This window comes from Panonychus citri, unplaced genomic scaffold (genome assembly GCF_014898815.1).
Source record: "Panonychus citri isolate SS breed McGregor unplaced genomic scaffold, ASM1489881v1 Contig00144, whole genome shotgun sequence".
NCBI lineage: Eukaryota > Metazoa > Arthropoda > Arachnida > Trombidiformes > Tetranychidae > Panonychus > Panonychus citri.
In genome coordinates, this window is record NW_026515549.1 from 375,982 (window position 1) to 391,301 (window position 15,320).

Sequence of the window (15,320 nt, forward strand, 5' to 3'; positions counted from 1 at the left end):
CGATGAATTTGGTTTTGATAACTTGCGAAAATATTTATTCCTCACTAGAAAGTGAGTTCAGTCCCTCTACTAGCATCTTACCCGTTTATTTTATTACCTTAAAGGTATTTGAAGTCATGGTGTTTAGAGGTCACGAAATAATTGCCTGGATTAGAAGAAATCAAGACATTAAGGTTAAACTCAAGCTACTCAAAATTTCCTCAAAAAGAAAACAATACTTTTTTAATTCTGTTATTTGAACTTCCATTGGACGAAATTCAACCCTCCACCCGATTCCAGGAGCCGATGGTGGTGGGGGTTTGAATCTCATTGTTTGCCAATTAGTCGATTGAATATTCTCGAAATGATCCATTTCCTTTTCATCATCTTGGTCAATTTTCTCTCGGTACAAGGTAATTGGATCACGAATGAAAAGATGAGCAATTTATCGGTTTAATTGTGACGAATTTCGATGCAATAACTTGCGAAAATTTCAGTTCATCAACTAGTTACTAGTCCGTTCATTCTACTACGTACAAAATATTAGACAATTAAATTATTTGATTTAATTAGCAAAACTTCAATAATCAATTTTAATTTAAAAAGATCGACTTTCCAAAAAGATAACCAGATAGCAGCACAAATACCTTCCTTATGATTAGTGTTTACATTTCTGTCTTATTATTTTTGAGTCTTTGATTTAAATTGTACTTGCTTTAATTGCTAAGTGTCATAATTTTGGGCTTGATCTTTCGATAATTTATTAACCTTAGACTAAGGTAAGTTTTGTGCTCGTCGACTGTTTCTTCATTCAAATTGGCTTTTGTTTTTTTCTTTAGGTTTCAATGAGCTAATTTGTGACTTGATTGGTTGTGTTTTGATTTGTTTGACTCTAAATATTTTCTAAATGAATATCTTACACCATAAAAGTTGGCATGTTCGGAATAAGAATAATATCGCCAAGGTCAGAGCAGCGGAGAAAAAAGCAAGAGAAGAAGAAGAAGCCAAAGAGAAGAGGAAATTAACCGCTGAAAGTGAGGCCAGAGTTAATCTTCTAAGAGCCAAAGCCCGTTCAGGTAATTCATCGACTAATGATGATGCTACTATTTCTACGATCGCGGCCATTTTGGATGGAAAAGAGCCTTCAGCAGTTGGAGAAGATCGACAGAATATTGACCATGAAAAAGAAGTGAAAAAGGATAAAGAGGATTGGGAGAAAAAAGTTGGAATTTTGACTTACCTCGGTCAAGGATGTGATGAGGACAATCCATGGTACCTGTTAGATCATAACACACGAATGAACATTAAAGAAGATGATCCTTCGACCTCGAGATCAGATAAACCAAAGAGCCTCCTTAAACACGACCCTTTAATTGGTATCGAAAAACACTTAGCAGCAATGAAGAAAGCTAAGGAAAAGTCATCCATACCTCCACCTAAAGTAAGTATTTTAATCAACTAGCCCACGATCGTTAGTTCCATCTCACAATTAAAAAACTATTACTAAATTGAATCCAGTTCAACTCATTACATCTCCAGTTTCATCCGTAAATAGATTAATTAACTTTGATTAACCTTTTAATGCATAATTTCTTTCAGGTTATTCCATTTACTCCAATGGTCAGTACTAAGGTCAAAGAAGAAGTAGTAACACCCCAGCGGAAAATCAAGAAGGAAAAAAAGTCAAAGAGAAGCAAACATAAGAAACATAAGAGTCGACAAAAAAGATCATCTAAAAAATCACGATCTTCACCTCAATCAGAATCGGACTCATCTTTTTCCGATGAAAGTTCATCTTCCGACGACAATGAAGAGATTGAAAAACGGGCTAAACTCGAAGCTCTGAGAGCTGAACGTTTACATAGAGAAAAGTTAGAGAGAGAACGAACCAATTTATTGTTGAATAAATCGATAAAACTGAACAAAGTAACTCATTCAAAACAGTTAATAAATTAGCCTCAGCTCACGAAAAATGGACTCGAATGTGGAGAAAGCAAATCAATCAATCAATCACTGTAAGAATCTGCAATAACTATAACCTTAATTTGATTTTCCTCTCCTTTTACAATTAAGACACAACTAAACATTAGCGATTCTACAAAAACTAGAATCCATTTAAAGCTAAAAATCATTTTTCATCAACTTATTTCAATCAGTTTCAATCCATAAGTTAATTGAAATATTATTATTTCATCATTATTTCTGTTGATCCTAATTGATTACAAGAAGATGAAATAATTGTCAAACTATTAATCAAAATGCTTCTTAATGATTGGTTACATTTATACCCAATAATCGGAATGGCAAGTTTAACGAGTGTATTATTACTGTTATGTAGTTTTGCACGAACCAAGCCAAGATCCACAGGTTAATAATTACTGATTAAAATCGTCGATTGATTAAACAATTTGTTCACTTTTTACAGAAATAATCAAAGGCCCAAATCATTAACACAAGTTCAACCGGCTAATTTGTTAACTAACGAAGATTCATCCAAAGTATTTCGAGGCTGTGGAAGCCTAGCAAGCGGAAGTTCAGGTCACAGTGTTTCAGTCGACACTCTTTCAGCTGCTCCAGGTAAATCCACGATTAATTCAATTCTAATTTCTAATCAACAATCTAATACAAATCTAATTTCAGTTGTAGCGATTACCGTTCAAGAGGAACCCAAACTAAAATATCAAGCGAAAACTGTACTACAAGCTGTTAATGTCATCAAGAATAAACCTAAAGTCGAACTCAAAAAATCAAAAGGTAATTAGTTATAATAGTTAATTAGAAATCATTAATTTGATTACATTGTGTTTAATTTATTTCAATTCATTTTTAATTGTTTCAGAATCTATTAAAGTTCAACCCAAAAGGATGTTACTATCGCCTAAGAAATTCAAATCGGACTCAATCAATATCGGAGTGAAATCGTTTCCATCCTTAAAATCAATTATTTCAATTAGTGATTCGGAACCCGAAATATCATCAATCAGAACAATTTACAAGAGCAAGAATAAGAAAAAAATTAAATCAATAATCAGTGCCTTCGATCTTGAGAAATCTAAAGACTCTGAGGATTGATAAAAATAACTCACTTGAGATAATCAACTAAATCAACGTTAATCAACTTCTAAGAAATGGTTAATTATCAACTGATTTATTTTTTCCCCTTTAGTTTGATTATCTAATCTATCAAATTGTTGTTGCAATTTTGTACATTTGATTCGGACAGTTAACAAACAATTTAATATCCACTCATTAAATCAAATCCTGATATTAGTTACCAAAGGATGTTGATTTTATTTACTTATTGATTGTAAATAACTAATTCAAAATAATCAACTGATTTTCTATTGATTAATCATTAATCATTTGCTTTTATATTTAATCATATTCGAGGAAGGAAATTGAAGTGAAGTTGATTTGATTGTCATTTTTTTCGTGAAATTTTCACTCAAACAAGGAAATTATTATTAACTGTTATACGTTTAACACTTTAATTAATATTCAACTAATTAGCACCATTATAATTAGTTTTTAGTTCTATTATTCAATGGATATAATTACAGAGACGCATCAAAATGTTAATTAATCATTAAAAAATTTTAATTACGATCACAATTGATTACGGCAGTTAAAGTTACTTTTGTGTCTTAAATTGTTTCATAATGTTTCAAATGTTTTAATTTAGGTAAACGATTAAAACTTTTCATTAATCACATTTACGTCTTTAGAAAAAAAAATTATTCTGTTGATTCAATCAACCAATTAACAATTTGGACAATTACGATAATGTATTGACCATAGTGATTATCTAACATTCACAATCAAATTACAATTGTAAACTTGTTTTTCCTATTATTGAAAATCAAGTTACAATTTGGATACAATCATTAACCTACTGATAATATTGAAGCAAATGGCAACGAAATGTTGATTACAATTAACCAACAACGTAACTAAGTGATAACAATTAAGGTACTAATCATACAGTCATATGACTGATGTCGATTTGTTTGGTGTTCAATGATCAGCATGAGTAAAGGTAAATTTTCATTGAAAATTAGACTCTCGTGCTATTAAATTGGCTGGTTAATTAATTGAACTTGATGTGTAATTTAATTGTGATTAATCAATTGAGGACAAGGGCAGGTCGATGATAAAGTCACTAGGTCACTATCGTCCTTGTACATCAATCAACAATTTAATTTGGTTCTTCCCGGTTTTTTCAATTCCCATTTGATAATTACGTTGATTTTAGGTTGAATAACTAATTGTAATAGTAAACAACAACAATTAACAGCATTGACAACAGGGTTAAGGTCAGAAAGTGTTAATCATTTAGCTGAAAATCAGTCTAACCACAATTAGGAGCAGCAAATTTAATTAATGATTTATCATGAACTAATCATAGATTCAGTGCAAACCATTGGAAATCACATTAACTACTCATTGTTAATTGTTGATCAAAATGGTAATTAAGTTGTATTTTTTTCGAGTTGTCAATTAACATGATTATTTAATTGCCCGCAAGGAAATAACTTTTTATCTAATCAACAAACCAATGTGATGAATAAATTGATGAGCAATCAATAAATTAAATCACAAACAATTAGGCTAAAGGAGGTTTCTAATCAAGTAACAATAATTACAATCAACCAAAAAATAATATTGAGGTTAAATTGAAAATCCAATCCAAAGTAAACAACAACAATCAAACCAATTTTAATCAATTAGCACATAATTTAAAAAATGGTAACAATATAATTTTCATATTAGTCTCAATTTAATCATAAATTGATCAGCTAATTGTTGGACGAGGTAAAAAAATGATTTCAAATTAGGTTGACTATTAATTGTTAATCAGGTTGATTTATAAATTGATGGTAAGTATAATGAGCCAATGTGTTGATTACTTGATTCCTAAAATAAAACACTAGAAATTAATTGCTGCTATTAATAAATTGTGGAAACCTTTAACTAGGAACAAACTGAATCAAGAAGTGATTAACTTGATTGTTATCATAAAAAGGAGTTGCAATTAGATTGAAATACCGTTAGGACCATTGGAGTTTATTGTAAATAGTTAATTGGGTTCGCATGCAACAAGAATGATAGTTAACTCTTGTTGATTGTTTAACTTAATCAGTTTTGTCTCAAGATGGACAAGTTAATCATAACAATTAGAGATGATACTTGAAAAACTCTAAGAGTAGTTAGTAAATAGTCCGCTTGATTATCAGATCAGCTTGTCAACAATTAACTAACTACATGAGATGAAATGACAGCATCTTAATAAGTTAATAAATAGTAACAATTACATAATGATCACGATGATTAAATATCACAATTTAGACCATTGTATTTATCTATTAACCCAAATGAGAGTCTTAAAATAAATCAGTTAATCACAGCGAATCATTTAAACTACGGAAAAACTCAACCAAATGATTAAAGAACCGCAACAATCCAAAATTAACTAATCACTGTTTAAATTAAACTTTAATTTTCAATCTAATTTGGTGATAAATGAATATTAATATATGAAAATTATTTTCTCCTATCTGATCATGATGATTAAGTTAATCTTTGATTAATTGTTGAGAAAGTTTTATGGAATTATTAATAGTTTTAAGATTGAACAATTTATTTTCTAATTATTTCTTAATTGCTGATGTACCAATGGAAATGATCAACATGAATCGCTAATTCATTATGATTAGGCAGCTTAATTGCTGATGAAGATTCCAGAAAATTAATCTAATGTTAATTAATGTCATCGCCGTTGATTAATTTTAATCTTTTAATTGTTATAACATAATTACATTCATCTTTGCTGTTATTGATAACAATCAATGGGAAAACTTTTATTTAGCAAATACAATTAGTTAATTAAAATTAGCAGTCTAATCATTGAGACAATTGACTGATTAACATCTTTATCACAATTAAAGTTGATCATTGATTATTCACTATCAGTGTAAATTTTAGATGACAATCAATTAACTAATCACGGAAGTTATCAACAATGTGCTAATTAACATTGAATTCAATTTGTAACCTTCAATTGTTGTTAATCATCTGATCCTCGTTGTTGGATTAACAATATCAATATTTAATTGATAAAGTTCAATTCAAGTTATCAGGAACAATTTCTTGATCAATGCCAATTGATTAATTGTTGATCAATCAAATAATCAGGGGGCAGTTGAATATTTGTTATTTTGTCTAATTGTTTGACTTGTTAAACTTTCACCATGAAAATTTTGTTCAATACAAAATTAATTACGGTACTTAATTGTTAATCCAATTGAGTTTCTATCTTAGTTAGCTAATTATTATTACAATCATTATGTCATCGTTAATTTTTCCAGAAACTTTCCGATATAAATTGTTACGTTAATCAGTCTGAATTGTTTACCATTGATTGTCATTGAGTTTGTGGTCCTCCTTCAAGTAGATTGGTGAGAAATCAAAATTGAGCAACAATTTACCAACAATCAAAGTTTTTGTTTCTCATACAAAAAAAAATCCATTCAAACAATTAACTCTAATTGTTGATGAAAGCAAGAAATTTACTTTGAATGAATTTGATTCAATCAATAAACAGCAGCTCATTGTGACTGAATTAAGGATTAACAATCAAATTGCTTCAGGTAGATAGGTGATCGGCTATTAATCACTTTAATTGTTAATCAGTTTATCATCTAAATCCAAGATATATTAATTAGTTTAAAAGATTATTAAAAGATTCAACAATTTAGACAAAAAAGAGTTGAAAATTAACAGGTAAAGACAAACATCACAATGACAACAATTAAGTGTCCATAAATTGATTGGGCTAAATTGTTGTGATTAAATTTTCTCATCAAGGTTAATTACAAAGGTGTTTGCAATCAATTTAAAAATCAAATCAAATTAATTGTGAACATGAAAATCTAACAAAACATTTGATAACAATGATAATAATTTTCGAGTGGTGGACAAGTGAACGTTGGAATATGCAATCAACAGGTAAACCATAACGATGATGATGATGATGGTGTTAATTGTGACCCAGAGCAATTAAATTGCGGGGATTTACATTTTCCATGAATTCATCCAACTCCCTCATCTCCCCCATCACAATAGACTCAGTTAATTGTCGGGGCTTAAAATGTTTCCATCATTTCATTGGCTCATGAATTCTGATCATCGAGTGTGTCAACAATCGGGTTGCATGATAATATCGATAATCAAATCTTTCTCTCCTACTTTTCGCTAATTTAGTTTACTACACCTTCTTTTACTCTCACTTCTCTCACTCTCTTTTCCCACCTACCTTTCTCTCTCACTGACTCCCTCTTTTTATTCTCTTCTCTCTTTATCTTTCTCTCTCAAATGGATCTACTCTTCCTTTGTCACTATATAAACTTATCCTCATCTCTACTGAACTTTACATCGAGTTGTGATTCCAACTTGTTCTGATGAATTTATCGGTTCGTCTGTGACTGTGATTATCTTCATCCATCATTTTTCTCGTATTTTATTTCATCTACTGATTTGTATCATCTTCGACTTTTTAATCAAGTGATTATCTTAATTAGAACTTCATTCTGACTGTTATTTTATTCTCAATAGAAATCGAAATTGACCAACAACGAAGAAAATGTTTCGACTCACCAATAAGATTATACTTTCGATCTTCATCTCAATAACATTATCGATTCCATTGGTATTGGGTGATGATGATAATTGTGTTCGAGAATATTTCGATCAAAATTCTTTTGTTTGTGTTTGTAATTTAACTGATTGTCGATCAATCGAACCTGCAACTCCACCTCCTAAAGGTTATATTTTCGAATGGGAATCTTCACAAGCAGAACATCGTCTTCATCGAACTGTAAGATCAACTAAAGATCTTCCGAGAAGTACAGAAGGTTATGAAGAAATCGATCCATCCTTATTGCGAATTCGATTACTTCCAGAGGAGCGAAGACAAACAATCCATGGTTTCGGTGCTGCTTTTACCGATGCATCGGGTTTCAATTTACTCGATTTACCGATGAACCTTTCTGACCACATTATGGTAGATTATTTCTCACGAACTGGTCTCGACTATTCTGTTTCTAGAGTTCCAATAGGTGGAACTGACTTCTCAAACCGTATCTATACCTACGACGATAATCATGATGGTGATTTTAATCTCGACTATTTCGCTCTTCAACCTGAAGATATTCAATTGAAGGTAAGTCCGATATTCTAATAGTTTCTTACTAATCGAAAACTTTTTCAACTTATTAAACTATTTTATTTTCATTCCAAATATTAATAGATTCCAATGATTAAACGAGCCTTAGAGTTGAAGGAAGGTCGCCTTGAGCTTCTGGCCAGCGCTTGGTCACCTCCGGCTTGGATGAAAACTAATGGGGAAGTGAAAGGATCTGGTTTCCTGAAAGGAGTACCCGGTGGACCATATTACAAGGCATGGGCCAAATACTATGTCAAGTAAGTGGATTGAATTGTTTTTAATTCCATTAACTTTAATGGTGATATTTTACTCTTATCAGGTTCCTTGAGCTTACAAGAAGGCTGGAATTAATTTCTGGGCAATTACCACTGGAAATGAGCCTACAAACGCAATCATCAATGAAGACTTTTTCTTTAATTGTCTCGGTATGACACCGGAGATGTTGAGAGATTTCGTCAAATTAGACCTTGGACCCACTCTTCGAGATGCTGGTTACACTACAGACAAATTAGATGTACTACTTCACGATGAGGCTCGACAATTTATGCCCAATTATACAGAAGCAGTTCTTAGTGATAAAGAGGCCGCTTCTTTCGTGACGGGTATTGGTTTCCATTGGTATCGACATGGACAAGAAGATTTCTTCGAGAACTTGGAACGAGCTCATGATAACTTCGAGAACCATTTCCTTTTTGGGACCGAAGCTTGTGAAGGATGGGAAAGATTCAGTGCCGAAAGAGGTAAATTTCACTCTCGATTCAACTTCTTTTTAATGTTCACATTTCTGATTACAATTTTCTCTTCTTCACAATTTAGCTCAACTTGGTAACTGGACTCGAGCCGAAACTTATGCCATCGATATAATCAAAGGCTTGCATAGGTGGTCAACTGGTTGGTTAGACTGGAATCTCGTTCTAAATACTAAAGGAGGTCCAACATGGGCCGAAAACTGGACTGATGGTTTGATCTTAGTTGACGCTAAACGGGCTACATACTATCGTAATCCCATGTTCTATTCTTTTGGTCACTTCTCAAAATTCATTCCAACCGGATCAGTTTATATCGACCATGAAATGTATGGAAATACATCCGGCATCTTATCAGCGGCTTTCATTGATCCAGCCGATCAAATGGTGATGGTTATACTAAATACAAATGATAGTCCCGTTAACTTAATTGTTGATGAGTTCGCTGAGGCTTCAGTGCCAATTAGAATGGACCCTCATTCAATCAAAACGTTGGTCACTCCTCGAGTTCTTGCTTAAATCGCTAAGTCAATTGTTACTATCAAATCACCTCATCGCCTAAGTGACTAAATGGTAACTCAAGTCAAGATTTAATCGCTTTTGAAAATGATCTGTATTCTTCATCCATATTTCGTACAATTAAGTTAATCATTATCATCAGCATCCATTTCTCATCAATATGATCAACTGATTTCTTAATCAACAAAAAAAGACACGAAATGAAACAATTGTAATCCTAATTGTTCAACGTGTCAACCAAACATGAAACCTTTTTGATCAATCATAAAACACTTAACAATTTACTGATTTATAAATACCCGATAATTGATTAATCAAAATTTGGTTTCATTGTAAATAAAAGCGCTATTTAATCAACAATCAAAATACAATTTTTAAATACGAATGTAAAAAGTTTGGTATGAAATCAATTCTGTCCAAACAATTTAAAATCATATTCATGTTTACATCTAATTGTAGTCAATAAATATATTTTTGTTCCCTTAATTGTTACAATCAAGGTTATCACCTTAATCATAATAACGGAATTAGAATAATAATTTTCATTGAAAATAATCAAAACCTCTCAAGTTTAATTGCTTCATCAAACAGATGATCAGTTTACTTAATCATCTCGATGGAAAAGTTTCCACAATTGTAACTGATCAACAATCAGCTAATTATTTACAATCTTCAAAACAAATTGTTTACAATCAACTAGAATTCCAGTAAAATGGACACTTAATTACCAATTTCTAAGGAGAAAGTGAAACTAATCGCGATTTGGTTATTGCGCTTTATTGGAAATGGCGATTTGAGCATCAGAGAAATCAAATCAACAATTGATTAATAGTTACAATCAAATATTACAATTAAATATAAAAAAAGACGCAAAAAAAAGGAAACCAAGTTACAGTGATTAGAATGAAAATAATAACATTGAATTAATTGTTAATCATTTATCTTTTGTTACTTTCCTTGGACAATTAGGATAATTGTCAAGTGAGTTAAGAAATTAACAGATTACCAGTTAGCGAAGATGATAAAGATTTGTGTTGCTGTCTCGTTCCGACGGGACGATATCCTGGAGCGGGTCGAACCTCCTCTCGAACCGAGGCTGGAATAGATTCGTCGGAATAGTCCATAGTTTCGTGTGTGTATTCAGCCTTATCTTGAAGTTTTTCTCTCGGTCTAATGGTCAAAGAACTCGAGAAACGTCCAAGATCTCGAGTGGACTCCGAATAAATTAATTGTATTAATCCGGTACAAGTGAAATTCAGGAAACCCGGATAAAGATCCTCCTTTCGAGCCACGTACTTTAATCCCAATTTAGAAACCTAATAATATAAGATGACGAAAAGATTATCATTTAAATGATCAACAATTCAGTAAACAATCAAATCATTCATGAAAAATGTCAATCTAATACAACTAGACTACGATTTACTTAACAATTGGAGTGGAGCCAAAAAGTTTGAATTGTATTTCCAGATTAACTTCAACAATGAGATTTAATTGTTTCTCATTCAAAACAGTTAATACAATTAAATATGAATTGACAATAGATCTCATCAACTCTCGAATACAATCAAAGAAACACAAAGATTCAAACAATTAAGATTTAATATTAATTCCACTAATTCAATGAAATGACATCTTTAGTTACAATTTATTCAAATCAATCCAATCATAAATTGTTACTAATTTAGTTGAGGTGTTTGATTCATTTGTATCAATCAATTTTTGTACATTGAATTAATTCAATCAATGTCTTAATAGTTAAAAGTATTTCAATCAGTTAATTATTTTGACAATTAATGAACGTTATCCTGTTGACTTTTCTAGGAATTGAGCCAATAATTAATCAACCATTTCCTTTGCGAAATTTGAAAACAACTAAATTATCAACATGATATTGATCAATTTATTGATTCCAATCATTTAGCAGGTTAAATCAGATATTTATAACATAATGACCAGAACAATCAAATTGTTTATAGTTTGCGTTGAAATTAAGTTCAATTATCGAAGAGAAATCGAATTTAATTGTTCGAAATGGAACAACTGAAATTCGGAATGATCAGTTCACCGCCTTTTCTGTATGTGACCGAAGGCTCATTGGAAGGGCTCATCTTACCCTATTTCGAAGCAATAACTTACAATATAATTGCGAAATTTAATTTGACCTTCTTCAATACGAAATTCGGATCGGGTTGTGATCAAAATGGACATTGTACTGGCGATTTGGGTGATTTACAATCAGGACGTATTGATTATGTGTCCGCTTATAGTTTACATTATCTAGCAAGTTTGCCAATTAACTTCACAATTAGCCCGATTGCAGATGAAATCGGTTGTTATATTATCTACAAGCCGAAAGTAATTGTTGCATTATCAAGTAAATCATATTTTGATTTGATTAACCAATTTCAACCAATTTTCTGGCTCATATTAATCTCATTGATGATATTGATTATCTTAATCCTGAAAATTGCAAAAAGTGGTCATTTGGATTCGTATTGGAATTATATTGGATTTGGGTCTTCACCAAACACCAATGGAAAATTAATTGAAGATAAATTAACGAGTAAAATAATTAGATTAACCTTAATTGTTACCATTTTACTATTTGGTGCTATTTTCGCAGCCTCACTTCAAACTGGATTAACATCAACGATTAACTATATCAAATTCAATTCATTTGATGATATAATTGAACACAAATACTCAGTTGTAATCTTAGATGGTGTCACATGTAAATCAATGTTTTCAAAGTCGACAATTAAATCAGTTAATTATCTTGCATCCCGAGCAATTAACTACAATGTTACCAATCGGACGCCAATGGATATTTATAAAACAATGACATTACCGTTACGAGTAATAATCGAGGAGCCATTACAATATCAAGGAATTAAAAGTTTATCATGTATCATGAGCCCAGAAAGTGGCAATTTAATTTATAAATCACGAAAATCAATGTTCAACATAATTAGTGTTAACCTTTATGGTAAATTTTTATCACCGAAGGTGAAATCAACAATCATTAAATCCAGTTACTCGGCATTTGAAATGAGTGCTGCATTGAATCATAAATCACTACAATTTATATTATCATCAATTGGATTTAATATCAAACCATCACAAGTTTGTATGAACAATCAAGATGATTATCAAAATCAAATCATAATCACATCGATATCGACTAATTATTTTAAATTGCCATTCATTGTTTGTCTTACTGGTCAACTAATTGCAATGGTCATTTTTATGACCTCCATTTATCTCAACTAGTTGATTTGGTAATTGTCAACCGATTAACTTTAATGAATTAACCTTGTTGAGTTGATTATTTAGTGATTTAAACCTATGACAATCATGAAACAATTAAGTGTTACTCATTGATGGTAATTTAAACTTTTCCCTTAATTGTATGAAGCAATAAATCAATAAATTAAGTTTCATTGATTGAAATTAATCCACTCACACTGAACCAAAATCATAATTTACATAATTTAATTGTTACGTTAATACTAAGAGCGGTTGAATCATTTTCATCGTTTAAAATGGTTAAGTACTGATTCGTTAGAATCAACAATTAACAATTAAATGATGCACTGTGATTAGAAGGTGATTAAATTTAGTAATCAGTCTGACCATGAATGAAATGTGATTAAGTTTATCCTTGAGAAATTAAATTAAATTGTCAATTAAGAGGAAAATAGTTAGCAGTTGATTAAATTGTCTTTACCATTATATTAATGATAACTTTAATGACAATTTAAGATCAACGGGAAAAAATTGATTGTTATAATAATTACTATGACAATTTATCTAATAGATTGTCCATTTTGAATTAGTATTTCCTTTAAGTTGTAACAATCAACTGATTATTAGAGTTAACTAATTAAGTCAACGAACTCTAATTGTTGATTGTCATTCACACTGTAAACTATGGTAATCAATGGTTCTTAATAATTTGCCAACTAATCTAATTCTGGCAATCAAAAGTAGTAACTTATATAATTTAGATATCAAATTACCTTTACAATTAAATTAGTGTTTGATTGTTACTCTTAATTTAAATTACAAAGTAATGATAATAGTTAGAAATCAAATGAGAGTTAATCGTAATTAGAAATTAAATCTTGAAACTTATCCTATCAAAGTTAATTGTTAGGGTTTGACTTAATTGTCGGGATTTTTCAACTCTCAACAATTAACTTATCATGTGCAACATTTTTTAAATTGTATTGTAAATGATTAAACTGTGGGCGAAAATAGTGAATCTGATATAACAATTAACTAATTGATTCTAGTGGAAATTGTTATCATTAGAGTCTATGATTAACGTAAACGACGATCCTTAAGATTCAAAAATTGTAATTAGGATTTTGATTGTCAAGTAAAATGATTAATTGTGTTAACAACAATTTAGAAAGAAATTCATTGTTGTGTTAATCAGAACAGTAAAGGTTAATTTTATGGTGTGATTAGTTGAATTGTCAGGAAAGATGATTAACTAACCTTAGTTAAATCTGATTGTGTTGTCACCGATGTTGATGATAATTCACTTTGATCAGCGGTTCGACCATTAATTAGCCAAGATAATTTAGTTACGGGATAAGTTGGAGCGGAGACACAATTAAGATCCATTTTTTTTAAATTTCGACTTGGAGGATCTTCGATTACAATTGGATCTCGAGTTTGTGGAACTGAATAGACTCGAAGTTCACTTGAATTTCGTCGAGTGTAAAATGAGGGACCTCGACTTTCAACCTCGCAGGTAAAAACACCTTCGGTGCTTATGTCAACTGAATTGAGAAATAGATGAGTTAAGTTGGATAATCTCTCGTTAATCCTCAATCCTGGGGTTCGGAAAATTTCCCGCTCCGAGTCGATATCTGAGGGTTTGTAACGGTAAATCTTTGAGTCATCTTTCTTCCAGGTCACTTTGTAAATGTTTTCCAGGTAAAGATCCGATATACATATCAAAGTGGCCTGAGAACCGCGTTCAACTGCCGCTGGAGTGTAAACCAAAACTTGGAAACCCAATGAGCTCGAAGAGAAAACAACAATAATGGTCACAATTAAGAGAAGATTTACAATTAAATTAGCCATGGTTAGTACTGGATCTGTTTAAAACACAAGATAAAATGATTAAGAAATTAAAGTTAATCACAATTAAACATTAGATTAACTATCAACATCTTACCTCGTCAAAGACTAACCAGAAATTATCTTTGCCTTGCCAAGGATTTTCTGAGTTAAATTGAGAGGGATGAAGATGAAGATGATCAGGATGATGATGAGGATGAGGATAAAGAGAGTGGGAGAAAGTAAAAGAGCCGTAAATAAAATGATGAGAAAAAAAGATGCGGAGGAAGATGAAAACGATGACGAAGATGATGATAAAGATGAAGATGAAGATGTTTACGAACAAATTTGAAATATCGACGTAAAAATAACATTGAAACTGTCGACAATTAGTTAATCATTGTGGTTAATTTTTCGTCTTCTTATTGTCAAGGTTCTAGATTATTGTTGGTTGATTGCTGATTTCCGGTTAATTATTTCATCTTAAAAATTTACTCAAAAGTTTCACTAATTAATGAGTTTCCTTCAATGTCCTTGGTTGGAAACTTTGAACTTAACAATTAATTGTTACGTTAATTTCTTATGATTATTATGTCTGATCACCTTGAATTAGTTGATTGGCAATAACACACACCTATGGATAAATTTTGATTACTTGAATATTAATTGTTTACCTGGTTGATTGTTGTTAAATTACAAAAAGAATCAATTTTTTCCCCTTGATTGAATAAATTGGTTCCAATGTGAAAGTATAATAATTTTAACCCACTCGGTTAATT

At 31.0% G+C, this 15,320-nt stretch overlaps 2 protein-coding genes, 1 long non-coding RNA gene and 1 pseudogene across 5 annotated transcripts; 3 read left to right on the top strand and 1 right to left on the bottom strand.

Moving 5' to 3' along the window:
- The first annotated feature begins 561 nt into the window (after window positions 1-561).
- LOC128396560 (leukocyte receptor cluster member 1 homolog) lies at window positions 562-1,935 on the top strand. Its single transcript, XM_053357163.1, has 3 exons — window positions 562-758; window positions 819-1,420; window positions 1,579-1,935. The coding sequence occupies exons 2-3, from the start codon at window positions 887-889 to the stop codon at window positions 1,933-1,935; spliced, it is 891 nt and encodes a 296-aa protein (XP_053213138.1). The 5' UTR covers window positions 562-758; window positions 819-886.
- Window positions 1,934-3,338, top strand: LOC128396441 (uncharacterized). Of its 2 annotated transcripts, XR_008326795.1 has the most exons (4): window positions 1,961-1,994; window positions 2,209-2,556; window positions 2,620-2,733; window positions 2,819-3,338. It is a non-coding gene; the product is annotated as an uncharacterized LOC128396441 (long non-coding RNA). The 2 variants fall into 2 exon arrangements; XR_008326794.1 differs by having other exon boundaries at window positions 1,934-2,556.
- Window positions 3,339-7,348: 4,010 nt separating this feature from the next.
- LOC128396521 (lysosomal acid glucosylceramidase-like) lies at window positions 7,349-9,951 on the top strand (annotated as a pseudogene).
- A 275-nt stretch (window positions 9,952-10,226) lies between these two features.
- Window positions 10,227-14,808, bottom strand: LOC128396519 (uncharacterized). 2 transcript variants are annotated; one of them, XM_053357115.1, is made up of 3 exons: window positions 14,660-14,808; window positions 13,972-14,579; window positions 10,227-10,781 (listed from the first exon to the last, which is right to left on the bottom strand). In XM_053357115.1, exons 2-3 carry the CDS (start codon window positions 14,563-14,565, stop codon window positions 10,452-10,454), a joined length of 924 nt encoding a protein of 307 aa, XP_053213090.1. In that variant the 5' UTR covers window positions 14,566-14,579; window positions 14,660-14,808; the 3' UTR covers window positions 10,227-10,451. The 2 variants fall into 2 exon arrangements, with proteins under 2 accessions (XP_053213090.1, XP_053213089.1); XM_053357114.1 differs by lacking the exon at window positions 14,660-14,808 and having other exon boundaries at window positions 13,972-14,653.
- Between the last annotated feature and the right edge of the window lie 512 nt (window positions 14,809-15,320).

Bases quoted from the DNA above. Each gene is read 5' to 3' on its own strand.
- LOC128396519 (XM_053357115.1), bottom strand. From the start codon at position 14,565: ATGGCTAATTTAATTGTAAATCTTCTCTTAATTGTGACCATTATTGTT. The intron at 10,782-13,971 runs GTTAGTTAATCA...TTATATTATTAG, and splicing joins CACAATCAGATTTAACTAAG to GTTTCTAAATTGGGATTAAA.
- LOC128396560 (XM_053357163.1), top strand. From the start codon at position 887: ATGAATATCTTACACCATAAAAGTTGGCATGTTCGGAATAAGAATAAT. The intron at 1,421-1,578 runs GTAAGTATTTTA...AATTTCTTTCAG, and splicing joins CATCCATACCTCCACCTAAA to GTTATTCCATTTACTCCAAT.